Below are 17576 nucleotides of genomic sequence, written 5' to 3'. Positions count from 1 at the left end.
ATTTTTAATCCAATTTTCCATTTTTAATTATTTATTCAATCCAACTCGCGAGCCAACCCCTCAGCCCGCCAACCCACAACAGACAGAGTTGAGTTCATATTTTTTTTGACTCGTGAAAATAAGAGTTGGTCTAACCCAACCTATTTCTCAACCCAACCCGTGACGGGTCAGGCCATATGGGTTAGGATGACCCGTATTGACAGCTCTACATGTTGGATAAGGTGAATGTTAAATTTTACATTTTAAATTGTGATTTTATTGTCTTCACATATTGTGAGATGAATTTCATTTAATGTTATTTAAATCTTATTATATATTTGTGTTGAATTTGATATAGATGTGTTATCACTTGTTCTTAAATTTATTGCATTAACTTATATATGTTACAGATTTGATTAAATTTTGAAAGCAGATGTTTAGGATTTCAGTGGGGACCCATGAAGAGGCGGTCAACGAGGACGGGGTAAAATAATTTCACCCCGCCGCCAGAATTGGGGATGAGAGGAGATGTTGCAATGAGATGTGAGAAACCACTCCTCACTTCTGCCTTACGTGCGTGTCATCTCTTTGGTGCATTCACATGTCTTTTACCCAATAGGTTAAGCTTTGAGTATAATTGGTTCATGACACTCACCAATATAATTGTGTCATGTTAATTAAAAATCACGTAAGGTTATAATTGTATGATACATACATTTTTTAATTAACATAACATAATTCTATTGGTGAAATAAGAATTGAGATATAACGAACGAGATATTTCAATCCATAGAAAATGTGTCATCCATCCATAAACAATTTGCTAATCAATAATGATTTTTGTACATGAATATTGTATTGTACAGACCACCATTCGACATATGCAGATTGTGACAGTCAAAAGAGTATTTAAAAAAGTTCAAAATCATTTTCCTTGTAATTTTGATGCTCTGATCCCCATAAAATTGCACATTTATTTTATAAAGATTTTAAAACATTCACTAAACATTTTTTTTACTCATCACTTTTAACAGTGACATATACGTGGATTGTATGACTACAAAACCAAGAGTTCGTATAAAAATAATAATATAAAATTATTTATGTGACTCTTATATAATAACATCTGTTTTGGAAATAATTGGTTCTTAACCGTCTATATATGTATCACTATTGTTTATTAATTTTTATAGCTAACGGAAACCAGCGTAGGAATCTGGAAATCTGGAAATCCTATCTCTCTGTGTTTTCTACAGTTCAGCACTGCATAAACCTGCACAAATTAAAGTTGAATATTTGAACGGCGTGAAAGAAGATTTTTTACATATTATGCTTTGAATTGTTGGAAAATATGAACAAATAAGGCATTTAATAGTAAGCTGGGTGTCGCCTCCTTCATTTTCTGTATAATTTCAAAGTATTTTCACCCGGTCTAACTGTGCATACAATTCAATTTTTATATTTGACTTCAAGGTTTGACCGTCTTGCTTTTTCCATGCACTGCCACATGTCAACATATCCTCAATTCCTCTACCACCTCAGCATATACTATTTATGGATTTATCTCAATACTGAAGGAAAAACTTGAGTAAAATTATCATAGTTTTAAATGAACCAATGATAATTAAAATAAGTGAAATTTTTAACTTACTTATTTTTAATATTATTAATCTATCTATAATTAGAATTATTTGACCTAAGTTTTTATTTATTTATTTAAACAATTCCATTGTTTGCAAGAGGTTTAATTAAGGCAATGTTGCATTGCACACATAGATTGAGGGCACGCTTAAGATGTCTATTAGCGAAGTCTAATTTAGATTTTGGTCAAATATATGAAGTTATAGAAGGCGGAGCTTATTTTAAAAACTCGTGAATGTACCCCAAACTCACGCATAAGTTAACAAACGTATGCCATGCACGAGTAATATCTATGTGGACATGCACTCCTTCAAATTTTTTTTTATCTATGTGGACACTAGCTGACACGTGGGATTTAGGCATAGCCAATAATAGAGCTACACCTAATCATAATGGTACCTTTCATATTTAAAGGGTTTTCAATCCCAATACAAATCAGTAGCAAAGAGATCGAGTAGAATATAATAGATAATAGAAGAGGAGAAAATTAAAATAGGGGAAAGACTACCAATTGGACTCCTTAAACATTTAGTATATGGTTCGACCCCTAGACACTACGTATGAAGATGAATTTGTTGGGAGAGACCTACCCATTTAAAGTGATCTCAAAGCCTTCAGGGATTAGTCTCACAGCTGGTGACTGTGAGGATACCTTGGAAAACCAAAAAAAGAAAGTCTACGGACAGTCGTGTGTGTCAGCTAAAAAACCAACATAATGATTCAATAAACAAGTGATTACTCGTGCGAGGAGGGGCAGATGTGGCTTCGTAGTGAGGGGTCGGGGCTGCATAAGGAGAGGGGGTGAGGTTTACGGAGAGAGTGGATCAACGGTGTGCAGAAGAGCGAAGCCGGAGGTTGTGTTGCAAGGGTGGCGTTGCGACATATCTCATGGTGGAGGGTGAGGGGAGACGAAGGGAGAGGGTGAGGATTTAATGTTTAAGGGAATATAGGGCCTTGTAAGAATGATGAGGCAAGTCGACGAAGATTACTGTTGCCTTGTGGCGACGATAACCTATGGGCCTACATGAAGGATCGGACCTAGCTCACATTAGCATCAGCCCTAACCGATGCTAAGTTGGCCAGTGAATGTAGTTTCAGCCTCAAACCGCCTTGAATTTCTCAAAGAACCAATTATCCAAAAAGCTTATGAATGGTTTTATATTATTATTTCTAACACACCCATCATGCAAGAACCTATGTTTTAGACTTGCCAGTTTGGGCGTGAAGCATAGACAATGCACATGCTCACCTATCATGTGCTTAAAAGCAACTGTTTATTAGAAGAACTTGGGCGGTAATGATCGAACTCTAGACCGTTTGCCATAGATGTTCAGATATCATATCAAACAACCAATTACCAAAAAGCTTAAGTTGATGGATAAAGTTCACATGAATGATTTATATATATTATTATTTCTAACAAAACTGCTGATGGGCAAACACAGTTTGCATATGGTTTTAGTGTCTATTGTGACTACGCTAATCGTCGGCTAGCCAATGCTATATAGAAGTTGTTTTTTTTTTCACTAAAGAGCAAAAACTAGTGTCGACATTGGAGGTGACATTGTTTTTTAATATAAAATGACCCTTTCATGCAGTGATTAGTTTCTTTACTCATTCTCAAATTTTCTCTTCTTTAGTAATATCCACTTTTGAAATAATCTTCTTACTCAAGTTAGGTAAGACTCTTTATATATAGCGAAATTCTTCCTCCAATTTGCATGAACAATATGCTTGGCTCGAACGTGACATTGTATCTTTTTTATGAATAAAAATATGGAAAGAGAACTTTCAAAGCCGCAGAGCCGCAGATGGTTACAACATGGACTCCTCCCAATGAAATGCTTTTCGCAAGAAATCGAGTTATGGACGTTCTTGTGGAGTGCCATCACTATTTCTTACAATTTACATAACAGGAATATTTATTACAAAAACAATATTAAAATCAAAATCTGATTTGAAGTTAATCAAACTAAACTACCCTTAATTTACATATTATAACATTTCTTAGCTACAAAATATCATTACATATATTTGACTCAGCAATTCAAAGAAACCTTAGTAGCAAACTAGCTATGATTGGAATGGGTAGGAGAGGGTAAGGAAGAGGCACACAAATAGTTCATGGTACCGGGTAGGATTTACTCTTACACATGCATCGATAAGAAACAGGGCATGACTCAGCATCATCAACATGTGAAGGACAAGCTAAGCTAACCATTACTAAGGTACAAGGGGAGCACGAACCACAAGCGTGCAAGCAATCTGGTAGTCTTGAACCTGCAGCAATTTCAAGTGTTCTACCCCTCGTACTTCCTACCTTAATTTCGCTCCTCTCATGCCCCAACGGATTCTCCATCTTAGTTGAGCTTGCATATTTAATTTCGCCAACTGCCACAGAACGACATGCATTATATATCAAGATATATGAACAAGGAACTGTTATTTGGACATACAAGAGAGACCTTTGGGAGCAATATGTGCATTGCCACAAAACAAATTGTGGGCAGGAACTAAAATTCGAAATGTGTTTCTTAAAAATGCATTTCAGGAATTAAAACACTGAGTGTATGTTGAAAAATATATTCTGAGTTCTGACCGAATTGTAGTTGCTAGTAGCTATTTTTGTAATTTTCACGGTATCTTTTATCTGGGACGGTTAGAACTCGCATATGTTGATTAAATGCTAAAATTGTGCAGCAGTTTAAAAATCATTTTCGTTTATAAAATCCAACAACAAATTAAAATTAAAGAAAGAAAAAAGAAGTACACAATTCATTCACATGCACCTTTTCTTATGCTATGATCACTACCAACATATAATCTTGAGCTTGGCGAAGCTATTTGTGCGGCAAAGATGGTACCCCAAATAAGGAACGACATGAGAAATGTTGCAATGCAGAGAGAAACACTCATTGACATTGGTATATGTATATTATTAATTAGGTCAAGTTCAAGCAAAATGCTAATATGATGATAATTACAAGCACACATGCAGAGGAGTCATATGCACCTACCTATTTATAGAAAAAGGTCAAAGAAGCCAAAAGCAAATGGGAGAGCGAGGGTATTGAAGTGCATCACAAGCATTATGGGGGTTTATCAGTGAAGGTGCAGAGATAAAGGTTCACATGAAAACGGGTGAGGTTCATTTCATTGCTTGAAGTTGCTCACAAGGATTTCTATTTTGCACTCAATCTCCCTGCACTGCAATATTGCGTTACGGACATAGATGAGTGGAATCTTCTTTCAATATGGGAAATTGAGATAATAATAACTAGGATTATAGCCAGTTGCCGTGCGATGCACGGACGAGCGATTCTATGAGTTATAATTTTTAATTCAATAATTTATAAAATAAATAGATTTATTTACATACCTTTGGTAATTAATATTAATAATGTTTGCAGCTATGAAAAGATAGGTGATATTTAATTATTTTTTAACTTTAGTGTATATTAGATAATACCTAAACATTTAATTATTTAAAATGATTATATAATTATTAATCTGAAATATAAAACAAACTCGTTTTAATTTAAAAAAATGTATATAGATTCAACGGCAGAAAATACAATAAAAGTCCTTGTTGACTATGTTAATCAAGGAATAGTATTTAGCTCTTCATGGATAGATGACAAAAATATAGTATCTTAAACTACCCATGAAAATAGAGAGAATCAAACCTAAGGTAAAAAAAATGATATAGTTATAGACAAAATAAACAACCATTCACAGTGAACAAATAAAGTAGCACCGTTCAAGTGATGTTTACAACCACATCATGTTATATTATGTAGTACAAAAAAAGAACAAAAAGATGTAACTTTTGATGTTAAATTACTCCGTCAAAACAGCAACTCTGTAAAAATTGAGAAGAACCATTTTCCATAGCTGCATCTTGTGTCTTGCAACGGAATTTCCAAGTCTGAAAAATGTTTCCTTATAGAACTCATACTACCGCCCAAAAATGGCACCCATACTCCCAGATTCACTTATCCCCTCACTAAGTGAGTACCAGACGATTTCTCATCTAGTCCAAGAACCATCTGGAAGAAGTACATTGATTTCTGGACTCATGTCGTTGAAAACCTTTTCCTGAATATAATCAGGAATAATCTGCAAAATTTTAATTTCACTGCATAAGTAAAGAAAAAATAGTAATACTAAAAATTAAATCACAAAATTCCAAAAAAAGAAAACGAACCAGATGATGACGGGAATAATGAGATCAGCAGTGAGATCAACTGACCAAATTAACATCTCCTAATTCACAATATCTTCAACTTCATTCTCAGAATCATCATCACTAATTAAATTTATAACCGAACATTCTACTTCATGAAAATTCAGATGACTTGAACTTGCAACATTAGCTGCAACATGAGCAGTTCTTTTCCTATACTCAATCTCAAACAAGTTCAGATCACTAATTTGGATGTCAAATCTACTATCACCAAGATAAATAAAACAAATTATCACACTTCCCTGTATTTGGTGCACAGTTCGTAACTCTGAAATATTAGCACCAAATCTTGGTTCATCACGATCAAAATAAAAGCTAACACAGAATTTATTCCCTACAGGATCCACTAATTCAACATATTTAGAGAGACTTTCTTCAAAATCATTCAAGAATTGTCTTGGTACAAAAATATACACCTGAATATTCCACAAAAATAAACATAAAAAGAAAAAAATATGATCAGTGTCCAATATTTTCATCTCACTCCAAACATAAAAAACAAATTTCATAGTTACCTCCTCCGGATGAAATACTCTGGCAAAAATCTGTTGCTTAGACTTAGAACTTCTTAAGGTGTACTGATGCATAGTAACTACACAAAAAAACCGATGACAACCTCTAAATGTAAGATAGAAAAATGGAATAAGGGTCAAATATTAACTATAACATAAGAGATAAATCCAATTTCAAAACTCAAATAGATCAAGTGGGAAATATTGAAGAATCACAGCCCAAATACGATATCAAGTCCTAAGTCCTAACATTATATGAGAAAATCTCCATATCAAGCATTAGGTGAGTACAATTAATGAAGCTACAACTAAATCACTAATAGGTAGAACAACAAATTATTCACTTTGGTTAATGGACACGGCAACATGTCCAAATATTCAAATTTCTTCAATAATAACTAAACTACAAAAGATTGCTTGTGATTAATTAGACCAATAGCTCCATTAAATATCTGTTAAGTTAGAAACTAATGAATAGAAAGAGTACATCATGTGAATGTGTAGGTGAATGAGAAGAGGTAATAGAGGTAAATTTTATCTCTTCTTACTCTATACACACGCACACATGATAGTATTCCTTTAAGATAGCAATTAAGAAACATGTCAGATCTATAAATTCCATCTACCACCAGTGTTTACAAAAACAACCAAATAAATAATCTTTTATACATTGGCCTCAACCATTTTGAGTGGTTTCATTTTTGTATTCTGTGTAATGTGACCAACAGGTTCGTAACAAAGCTACAAAATAAGATCTTAAAACTGATACAAAAAGTAACTCCATCTCCTAACTCTGTAATAGAGAACATAATCTAATTAAGCTATTCATTATCACATATCATAAAATTTCCATCCCTCTTTGCTCTAGCTTCTGTGCCATTCTGCCTATCAAAAAGGAGTTTTTCATGAACTAAAGACACTTCCACACATCACAATATACCACACAATCTTTGAATGGGTAGGGCAGTCCAACTGTCAAAAATAGTTCGAATTAGTAACTAATTCAGTTTAAACACTTCCATCATACGAAACTGTCAAAAATCAAGCAATTCACGAAATCAAATGGAAAATTAATTATACAGATAAACTAACAATCTAACCACAATTTCAAAATGCTACACATCAAAGACTGAATTTGAAACATATCTGATCCTGACTTTGGTTCAGAAACATAAAGCCTATGCCAATTTTAACATGCAAAATCTACAGCGAATCAACACCTCAACATCAAATACACATGCAATTTTACTTTGAACATGCAGCATACAAATTAGGGTTAAGGAAGAATATTACTTCAGTGTAAGCAATAAATTGATTAATAACATAAAACCAACAAAAAAGGTTGTTCCTTGGCGTACCTATCAGAATGGCGACGCCAGAACGCAAACAATTGGGCAAAAAGGCTTTCTTAATGATGCCCTCAATTTTCACACCCTGTAAAACAGAAATTAAGCGTCATATACATGTAGAAACTATAACATGACTAACTTCAAACAAATGACAGCAATGTTATACAACCTCTACATCAATAAGCACAACATGGATAGCGTAAGGTTTTGAGGGTTCACCAACTGGAAACATATCCCAAACATGAAGAACCCGAACCTTCACTCTCCAAGTATCTTTTTTAGGATCGATCCCAATGCATATGGAACGAAGGGGATTCAATGATCTAGCCATTAAAACCAGCAAGAGAACACAACAAAATATGAAAATAAGTTTTCAGCATTAAATGAATTTGTTACGTCATTACAGTTCCGTATTTGCAGTACTTGGGAACTGATCCTAAGAGTAAAGTTCTCAATATCATGACAGTCATAACTGTTTGTCTTGAGTTATGTAATGTGTAAATTATATATTCTATATTAGTCATGAAGATAATGAAGAGCACGGACGAGCAATTCTACGATTAATCATATTTATTTATTTAGTTTATTAAATTGAATAAATTAACTCACATATGAATAACGTAACAAATGTGGCTTAGCCGACAAATAGATGACAATAAACCGATTATGAACTTTAATATGTATACAAATGTGTTTTACATTTTTTTTCAATATAACTTCAATACAATGACAATGTTATAGTTTTTGTTAGAAATGTACAAAGGTTGAAATTATAAGTCTTTTCTTTGGTACATCGGAAAGATAAATTACACCCTCTAAAGATTGAACCCTGGACCTCCCCACCCCAACCCATCCCCATCCCCAACCCATATGTGGAACTACTGAATGTGATTAAGAAACAATACATATCCTTTTGCCCCTGCTCTCATTTGAACCTGTTCATAGTATGCAAAATATCAACAACTCATAAATTTTTAAAATTAACCAAATTTAGTTAACAAATAATCAATTAAAAATTGAAAAAGAAATATTCAGAAAAAAATTATACTACTACTATTATTCCCTTGTACACAACTTGAGTAATGAATTTCATTGGCAATATCTACAAATTAGTCAAAATAAACAGGGGAGCACACAATTAGTGCAATTAACAAATATGTTTAAACAACTACTATAGAAAATTGGAGTCTAAGATGTTAAATAGGTAAATATAGAAAGAAAAAAAAATTGATCATTCTTAGATACGATCAGCACAAAAAAAGGAATTAAAAGATTAGTATGAAATAAATTAACAGTGAGCAAAATGAAGTTACTAAAAAATCACAGGTTAAAAACTTAATTGCAGATATAGGAACATATAAAGAAAGGAATGGGACTAAGTAATACTTAAATAACACAAATAAATAATAGATCAAACCTCTAAAAGGAGAGGCCATGCCGTGTAGAGATCCAAAATATTCAAACTTTGATCTTTTGAGATAGTTCCAACCAAATCAATGTGTAGCTACTAACAAAATATACTGATTTAACACCAGCAAGAAATAAATAACACTTGTTTTCATCAAAAAAACTAAGCTGTAATATTTTTGTTGATACTTGACAAAATATAATAATCGATAATATTTTTGCATAAATAAAGAATTGATCTTGAAGTTGAAGGAAAAAACATGCTATAAGACCAAATAGAAGAGAAACATACACAGTGTCAAGGCTGGGAGATATTCAAGAATAGATTAGAGTGAGAGGAACTTTGGTTCAAACCAATCTTGTTTCACCTAGCTATAGTGTGTTTATATTTAGAAATCTTCATCTAAAATGTAAGTTAATGTATGTTTAGAAAAAAAAAAAAAAAAAGCAACGGATTTCTCTTCACAGATAGGCAATCTTGACAATAGGAGTTGTCATCATGAAATGAAGAAAATTGACCACACAACTAAGTAAATTTTTTTGGACAATGTAGGTAAGGTCATCTAAAAAGATTGATTAATTTAGTAATAATATTTGACTATCTTTCAAAGCACAAAGATAGTACTAATATTGGGTAGGCTCATTAAATGCAAAGCAATAAATTTAGTAATTTTTTTTTTTGATAAGCCAAACATTGCATTAAAAGGGAGTACAAGGGTACTCCAACCCTTAATAGAAAAAGAGAGGAGAAATAAGAGAAAAAAGAAACCAGAAAAAAGAAGCCAAACCAGAAAAACCAGGAAAACAGTACACAGACCAGAGAATTACATATACTTGCAACTTCAAATACAAACAAGCTCCAACACCACTAAATGTCATTCCAAAGTGCCTATACCCCAATCTGAATTTCACAAGCCCACCACGAGCCATTCCAAATAACCAAACAGTAGGAACAGCACGAAAGCACTATACTAATAGAAAATTAGGCCAGTTAGAATGAAACAGAAAACTAAAGCATTTAATGCACCACTGATTCATAAGTTTATCATTTAATAGAAATTAAGCAAAATTTCAATTTCTGTCAATTGAATAAGTATTGGCTACCAAATCTAAGGGATAGTATGATGTTAATATCAATATCAACTTGATTTACATAAATTCTGCCTTTGTTTGCAAGAAACACTATATATAGACTCGTCACTTTAATGCTAACAGAATACATTATAACTAACTTACATATGGGTCTGTTTTTTGCAATAGTAGCAATCTTTGAAAATGTTCCACAGGGATAGAAGAATGTCTTCATACCTGCAGATCAAATATATATTTGGAATGAGAAGTATAGAGGAACTGGAAGCTCTATTTAGCTTATTTATTTTTATTTGTAATATTCTCTGGGTTTTCTGCTATTAAATGAGAATGTAATATTTAGCTTCTGAAGTCCTGATCATCCTGTTCTTACTAAAAAAATCTTTTAAGGACTTTTATGCTCAATGGGATTATCCCTTCACAACTGTTCATGCATAACTTAACATGTCAGATAAGAGCAAAGAGATAAGCAGCTTCCACCATTACCACTCTTGTTTTTACCAACAATCACTGGAATGTAAAAGAACAGCGGATCCACAGAAACTGCCATCACACATGTGATTACAAATATTTTATTCCATTTCTGAAGCATTGACCCTTGAGGATCAAGAATATTGCACCCAGAAGTCGGCTTTTTTGTCTTTCCATCACTTAAAGGATGGACAGCAGCAGAATGTCTTCTCAAGCTTTTCACTTTCTCTGTTCCACTCTCGAGTCTTCTTCCAATACTCTTCAAAATAGCACTTACACTCGGTATGCCTTTTCTCTTGTGATATCCATTGTTTACAGAACCTTCCTGCTCTATACTAAAAGATGACTCTGATTTCCAGTCCCCAAACCTGGATTGTGAGAGATGTAAACTTAGTTAAGTATGTCAGGTATATACGTTAGCATCAATTAGTTTTTTCAACAATTATAAACATCATAACTAATTGGATATCTATTAACACCATTGCAAATGGACGTTAGTACTCACTTTGAGGCCAAAAGTGAACCAAATTCTTCTTATGTATTGAGATAAAGATCGTTCAACTGGTATCTAAGCAAACACTAAGCAAGTAAGCATAATATTTATCTTATAAATATATGAGTATTACCCCTTTAACTATAGTTGCAGCATTGTAAATTGAATAACCAATTACAAAATTTGGCAGCAATCTGTCATAGGTCATTGCAGCTTTTAAGACAACTTTGTTAATTTTTCAAAACATGTCAATAAGATGAGCCTTTTCTGAATGGAGGAAGTAAATAACTGAAGCAGAAGCAATGTATTAAATTACAGATAGAGGCAACACGTGACATGAGGTTCTAAGTTTCTGTCCAAAGAGTACAAAAAGAAAAAATTATCAATATGTGTAGCAAAGCAACACCAGGATTGAGGAACCGAACCTCACAAATTTATGCCCCTTTGCATTCATGATCAAACTACTTCTGCATTCAGTGAGAGAACAAGTAAGCTTTGCAGAAAACACTCTACTCAGTGCAACAGAAGACTCAAGCCTGCATCAACTTGGGAACTTGTTTTCGTCCTGAAGTAATAGGAGTGTGAATGTAACTGCAAAAGGATAGGGTCAAGGTCAACGATTTACTTAACTATAAGTAAATGTTAAAGAATAATCTCATTCAAGATTTACAGAAAAATAATCAATAACATAAATGTTACTCTTGAAAGACAAGTACAATCAAACATGATGCATACACATAGTATAGTCAAGTAGAATACAAGGCAAGTTACCTAGGTGTTAGAAGTGAGAAAGAAAAGGAACACTGTCTGTCTGACATATCTAGGGTGGGTGACAAAAATTGTACTTCCCCTTCCATCATCATCTCTTCTCACACTCTTGCTATCATCTTCCATCATCCTCTCTTCTTCCGAAAGGACAAGTGATAAACCAAAAAAACAAAAGATGACCTATAGCTAGGCTCAAAAAATTGGAAAAAAAAAATAATTGGAACACAGACAAAAAAATTTCTCTTCTGAATAGTGCCACCACCACTTACTCAACCTTCTCCTTCCCACCCAAAACACACAGCCGCCACACCTCCTTCTCCCTCAACCATGGAACCCTTCACCCTTTCTTAACCCCAAATCAATACCTCAGCCCCAAACCCTTATCACAACCGCCGCCTCTACCCTTTTCCTTACCCAGATTCGAAAAATCGAGAATGAGAGAGAGGAGTGATTCAGAAACAGAGAGGGAATGGGAGATTACCAAACAGAGTGAGAGAGAAGGAGCGATTAAAGAAAGGGGAGATGAACAACCAACAATAGAGGCATGTCGGAGCTATGGGGCGAAGCGATTGGTGGCTGGGCAGAGATTGCACGGCGAGCGGTGACCGGAGATACGGCGGCGGAGCGACCGAAAGTGAGGACGGTGGAGGAGCTTTGTTCTGACCTCTGGGGTTTACTGCAGTGGTGGAGAATGAGGGGAAACGTGAATGATGGAAGGTGTGGTACTGTGGTTAGGTGAGGAATGAAAATCAACCATTAGATCAGAAACTGAATTGAATGGCCAAGATTGGAAGTTCTCTTATGAATAGTGCTTTCTAAACTCCCCATTAAGTAGATGTAGATGTAGATGTAGATAACCCTTTTTCTCCTTTTTGTTTTTATTTTGGGAAATTAATTACAGGGTGAGATTCGTGTGATATTTGCTCATAGATGGGCTATTGGGGTGACGTTATTTTGGGCTTCGATGATAGCGGCAAGTTTCCTATATATGCTGGACATAATGTGATACCCTTATTGACCAAAAAAATGCGACCCCCTTTAATTTTTTTTACCCGATAGTGGGCTAAGGCTTTCAGGCCTTCTCTTTTATGAAACTTGAAACTTTTGACAAAAAAGGGGTTCCCTTTAAAACAATAAAAAAATTAAATAATATTGATATCTCCTAAGGTTTATTATTGTTACACCGGTTCCTCTTCTATTATTTTTTTTGGTTACAAGGAGGGATTAAACCCGAAAGAAAAACAGAACTACACCCGGGTAGACCTAGGGAACGTTACACCCATAGCATCAGCCAAGAGCAGGGAAGAGCAGTTGGGAGGGGGGTTCTCTAGAACATGGTTACCAAGAGCCAGCTCATGCGCCATATTAGCAAGACAATCCGCGACCTGATTGGCTTCACGACAAACATGGACAAAATGAATCTCCCAATCCCTAGACAACCAATCACGAATTTGGTTCACAAGAGTGTCATACGGGTGATGCAAGTTGCACCCAACATTAATAAGATGGATGGCAATCCTAGAATCACTCTCAACAATCACCTTAGTGAAGCCCCTTGTCCAAGCTAACGAGGCAACAGTGAAAATACCCCAAAGCTCTGCCCAAAGGACATTGGAAGTACCAATATTACGACAAAAGCCAAAGAGCCAATTCCCAAGAGCATCCCTACAGACACCACCGCAGCTGGCTAAACCCATAGAGCCTTTCACGGACACGTCGGAGTTGCACTTGATCCACAAAGGAGGGGGAGGCTCCCAACCTATCTGCACCGTTCTGTAACCACGAGGACCTGGGAGGGGAGACGAGGACAAAGTAGACCGACTGTGAGCATGCTCTAGCTGCAGGCGAAGCGTCGAGGTTAGGACCTGGTGGAGATCAAAAGCCACATCCTGAAACACAAATTTTGCTCTTGCAGTCCAAATCATCCAAAGCAGGAGGCCAAAACTAGGGACCACCCCACTCCCTAAAGGAAGGAGCGAATCATCCCGAAGGTTATCTAGCACCCATGGCCTGAAGTCGCTAGCAAAAAACGACGCTTGACGATCAGGTAAGACACGCTGCTGCCAAAGGGGACGAACCATAGTGCAATCACGAAACAAATGTTCCACAGTTTCAGGCTCGACTTGACAAAGGGGACACAAGGCATCATCTGTCATTCCGCTTTGCCAGCATCTATTATCCACCCAGATACCATTATTCAGGATCCTCCAAAGAAAATTACAAACTTTGAACGGCCCATCCCAACGTCAAACCCGCTGCCACGCCAACTGAGAGTTACCTGAGTTTGTTCTTGCTCGAGCTTCATATGCTGATTTCGAAGAGAAGACACCATTGTTTGTGAGGTTCCAAATAATTCTATCAGAACCAATGTTAGCGAAGGAGGAGGCATAGCTAGGATCTCAACAAAGACATGAGGAGGCAGAAGGTGTTGAAATTCATAAGCCTTCCAAACTGAATTAACGAAATCATAGTAATCAGCAACCGACTTAGAAGCTTTGACGATACCGATGGGAGGCACTGCGAATTCCCTCAACACAGCTCCCGAGTGTAACCATTTATCTGTCCAAAACCCAACAGAGCTTCCAATACCAATGCGCCAGCGAAGATTTCTATTCAACTCCTCCCACGTCTTTCGAATTGCTCTCCAAATGTGGGATTCAAAATGCTTCCTCTGAACCACAGGCAGAGGCCCTGAACCACAAGCATATTTATCCCTAACTACTCTAGCCCATAGAGCATTAGGATTAGAAATCAAACCCCAACCCATTTTCATCACTAGAGAATGATTAAAATCATGCATGGGTCTCAGACCAAGCCCACCTTCATTCTTAGGACGACAAAGCTTCGACCACGCCACAGGGTGAGAGGACCTATTGCCATCCGTGGATCCCCAGATGAAGTCCCTCCGGATCTTCTCCAATTTATTACAAACTCCCTTAGGTAGCAAGTCAGTCTGCATACAGTAAGTTGGCAAGGCTGCTATAACTGATTTTGTCAACGTAACTCTACCAGCAAAGTTGAGCACATGAGTCCTCCATGAAGAAAGACGTCGCTGGGTTCTGTCCAACAGATATTGATAGCTGCTAGCATTAACCCTCTTGTGAACAAGGGGGACCCCTAAATACCTCCCCAAGTCCGAAGTAAGAGCCACTCCCGCAACATTAGAAAGTTGATTAGCCACAGGAGCCCCCACATTCGAGGACACCATCATTTTGGTTTTGGCAATGCTGACCTTCATGCCAGAGGCAGCACAGAACTCTCCTAGACAAGCAATCACTGCCTCCATTTGACCCACCGTTGCTTCACCAAAGAGCAATAGGTCATCCGCAAAAAACAAATGGGAAATAGGAGGGCCATTTCTTGAGACAATGTTTAAAAAAAACTACTTGGAACATTGCAATAACATTGCTTGAGGTTTATCATTATTGCATTAACCTCCTTTAAAATTTATTATTATAACACATCTCTGTTATTCTAAAAGAGTCTATATATTTCTTAAATATATATATAAGACAATGTATTTACAGTATAAGACAAAATTAAATTCCCTTTATTTTTAGAAAAATGTTTTGTTCACTTTTTATACGTATATTAGAAGAGAGATGAAAATAAAAGAGAGAGAAAATAAAATATATGATGAATGATGTAATATGAGATAGAAAGAGAGATATGAAAAGTAAGTGAGTGAAAATGAGATAGAAAATAAAATAAGTCTGAATGAATCTAAGTATCTAACTCATTTTTAATGGGTGAACTCGTTGGTACTCTCCTACATGAAATAGTTTCAATACGCTAACCCATAGAATGAAGGTATTCTATATTGTTCTTAAAGGTTATGCTCGCTCATATCAACAAAAAGCTTTCATAGCTCAGTTGGTTAGAGCACCCGTTTAGTAAGCGGGAGGTCTTGAGTTCAACTCTCAATGAAAGCAAATTCTGTTTTACATTTTTCCAATTTTTGGTCTTTTTTTTTTTGCCAATTCTTGTTTTTTTCAGTTTGGACTTGGACAGGGACTCTGCCTTCTGAAACCTTTGATTATTTTGACGTTATGAAACATATGATATTTTTGAACTTCGAACGATGCAATTTTGACATGGTAAATAATAATTGGTTATCCATCATTGAATTGATTTTATTGTAAATATAATTTTTTTTAACTAATTGTAAATATAATTATTATTCTAAAGAATTGTACCGGTAATTGAGTTTTACGAAAAAAATAATCAGAACATTTTCTTAATAATATTTAAACTACTAATTATTGATGTAACAAAAAAAAACTACTAATTATTGAATATTTTGTAACCAAGACCGCCTAATGTGGTAGAAACCCACTAATTGTGGGGAAAAAGGAGCCTCTCTAGTGGAGGAGGATAATCCCCTAGAGAGGAAAGCCCAAAAGACCCTGGCGACGCAAAGCAAGAAGGGTCGGAAACCCTAACAGACAATGAGAGAGAACCACATAGTTCCCCTCTAGTTCACAAGGTCACAAAGTCAGTGGCGGAAGCACAGGGGTGACTTCCCTGTGCTTAGTCACCCCTGGCTTCCTAACATTTCTAAGGGAAAAAAAATTAAAGCTGAATGTAGTCACCCCATGGGACATAGCATGTGAGTGAGTGGGCACCACTTCTTTTCTTATATGTATATCCATTCACAGCATGTCTGCACGTGAGCAGTGAGCACCTAGTCTTCTATTTTTTTTTTCTTTTAATAACACATATGTGGGTCCCACACACTAGTACAATTTAAAACAAAGACACTACAATCTATAATCTATAATAATAATAATAATAATAATAATATAATAATATATATAAAAGCAGAGTTTCTGCAGCCTTGAGGGTAAAAATGTAATTTTATACTTTAATACACATGAGTGAAAATTTTTCCATGGTCATATACGTAAATTTATGAGTAATTCAGTATGAAATCAATCTTGGTCATTCATTGCTTATAATCCTAACCATTGATCATTTTTTTATGAAACCTTTTGTACAACCTTTTCATATTCTTGGTCGTTTTATTTGTTGCTTTTGTAACTCCTGATTATGAATTATGGTTGCAAAATCACCAAGAGTCTCTTCCTTCTTCTCTCATATATAAAACATTTCTCCATTCCCCTTTCTACTTATTTTCATCTCTCTCATTTTGGTCTTCAGCATCTCCATTCATGTACAAAATATTTCTTTAATTTGGATTCTCCAACAGCATTATTCCAGCACAAGAAGATCTTCCGTCAGGTTAGAAAATTTTCTCTTGCATATTTTCTTCTCCACCAGTCACTTCTTCTTCATCACTTTTCATTCTCAGGTATTGACGTTTTTCTCCATCATCATCTTCCATCCGGTAAGACCTCTTCTTTTTTCGCCTTATTTATCCCTTTTGATTTATCTGTTCTGATTACTCCATCATTTCTTCTTCAGATTTTGTTCTCATGTTACGTTCTTTCCAAACGGTCTTATTTTTTTTCATTCATTCTTCATCTCCCACTCCTGTAAGATTTAGTCTTTATTCGCAATATGCACGTTGTTATCGCTTATTCAATAGATGAAAGTTACACATTTTGTTTTACTTTTGTAATTTATGCATGTTTTGTTCATTGCTGTTGATTATCAATATT

At 35.4% G+C, this 17576-nt stretch overlaps 1 protein-coding gene and 1 non-coding gene across 6 annotated transcripts; one reads left to right on the top strand and one right to left on the bottom strand.

Annotated features, from left to right (window-relative positions):
* Nucleotides 1-5312: 5312 nt before the first annotated feature.
* Nucleotides 5313-12726, bottom strand: LOC130742347 (uncharacterized). Of its 5 annotated transcripts, XM_057594452.1 has the most exons (9): nt 11959-12712; nt 11613-11778; nt 10710-11062; nt 10371-10442; nt 7897-8000; nt 7737-7812; nt 6382-6458; nt 5828-6282; nt 5313-5739 (listed from the first exon to the last, which is right to left on the bottom strand). In XM_057594452.1, the coding sequence occupies exons 2-8, from the start codon at nt 11639-11641 to the stop codon at nt 5887-5889; spliced, it is 1107 nt and encodes a 368-aa protein (XP_057450435.1). In that variant the 5' UTR covers nt 11642-11778; nt 11959-12712; the 3' UTR covers nt 5313-5739; nt 5828-5886. The 5 variants fall into 5 exon arrangements, with proteins under 5 accessions (XP_057450435.1, XP_057450432.1, XP_057450433.1 ...); XM_057594449.1 differs by having other exon boundaries at nt 5828-6458; nt 11959-12717; XM_057594450.1 differs by having other exon boundaries at nt 5828-6458; nt 12437-12717.
* A 3087-nt stretch (nt 12727-15813) lies between these two features.
* TRNAT-AGU (transfer RNA threonine (anticodon AGU)) lies at nt 15814-15887 on the top strand. Its single transcript has one exon. It is a non-coding gene; the product is annotated as a tRNA-Thr (tRNA).
* The last annotated feature ends 1689 nt before the right edge of the window (nt 15888-17576 follow it).

This window comes from Lotus japonicus, chromosome 3 (genome assembly GCF_012489685.1).
Source record: "Lotus japonicus ecotype B-129 chromosome 3, LjGifu_v1.2".
Lineage (NCBI taxonomy): Eukaryota > Viridiplantae > Streptophyta > Magnoliopsida > Fabales > Fabaceae > Lotus > Lotus japonicus.
The sequence above is the reverse complement of the archived record's forward strand: the minus strand, read 5'-3'. Positions and strand labels throughout refer to the sequence as shown.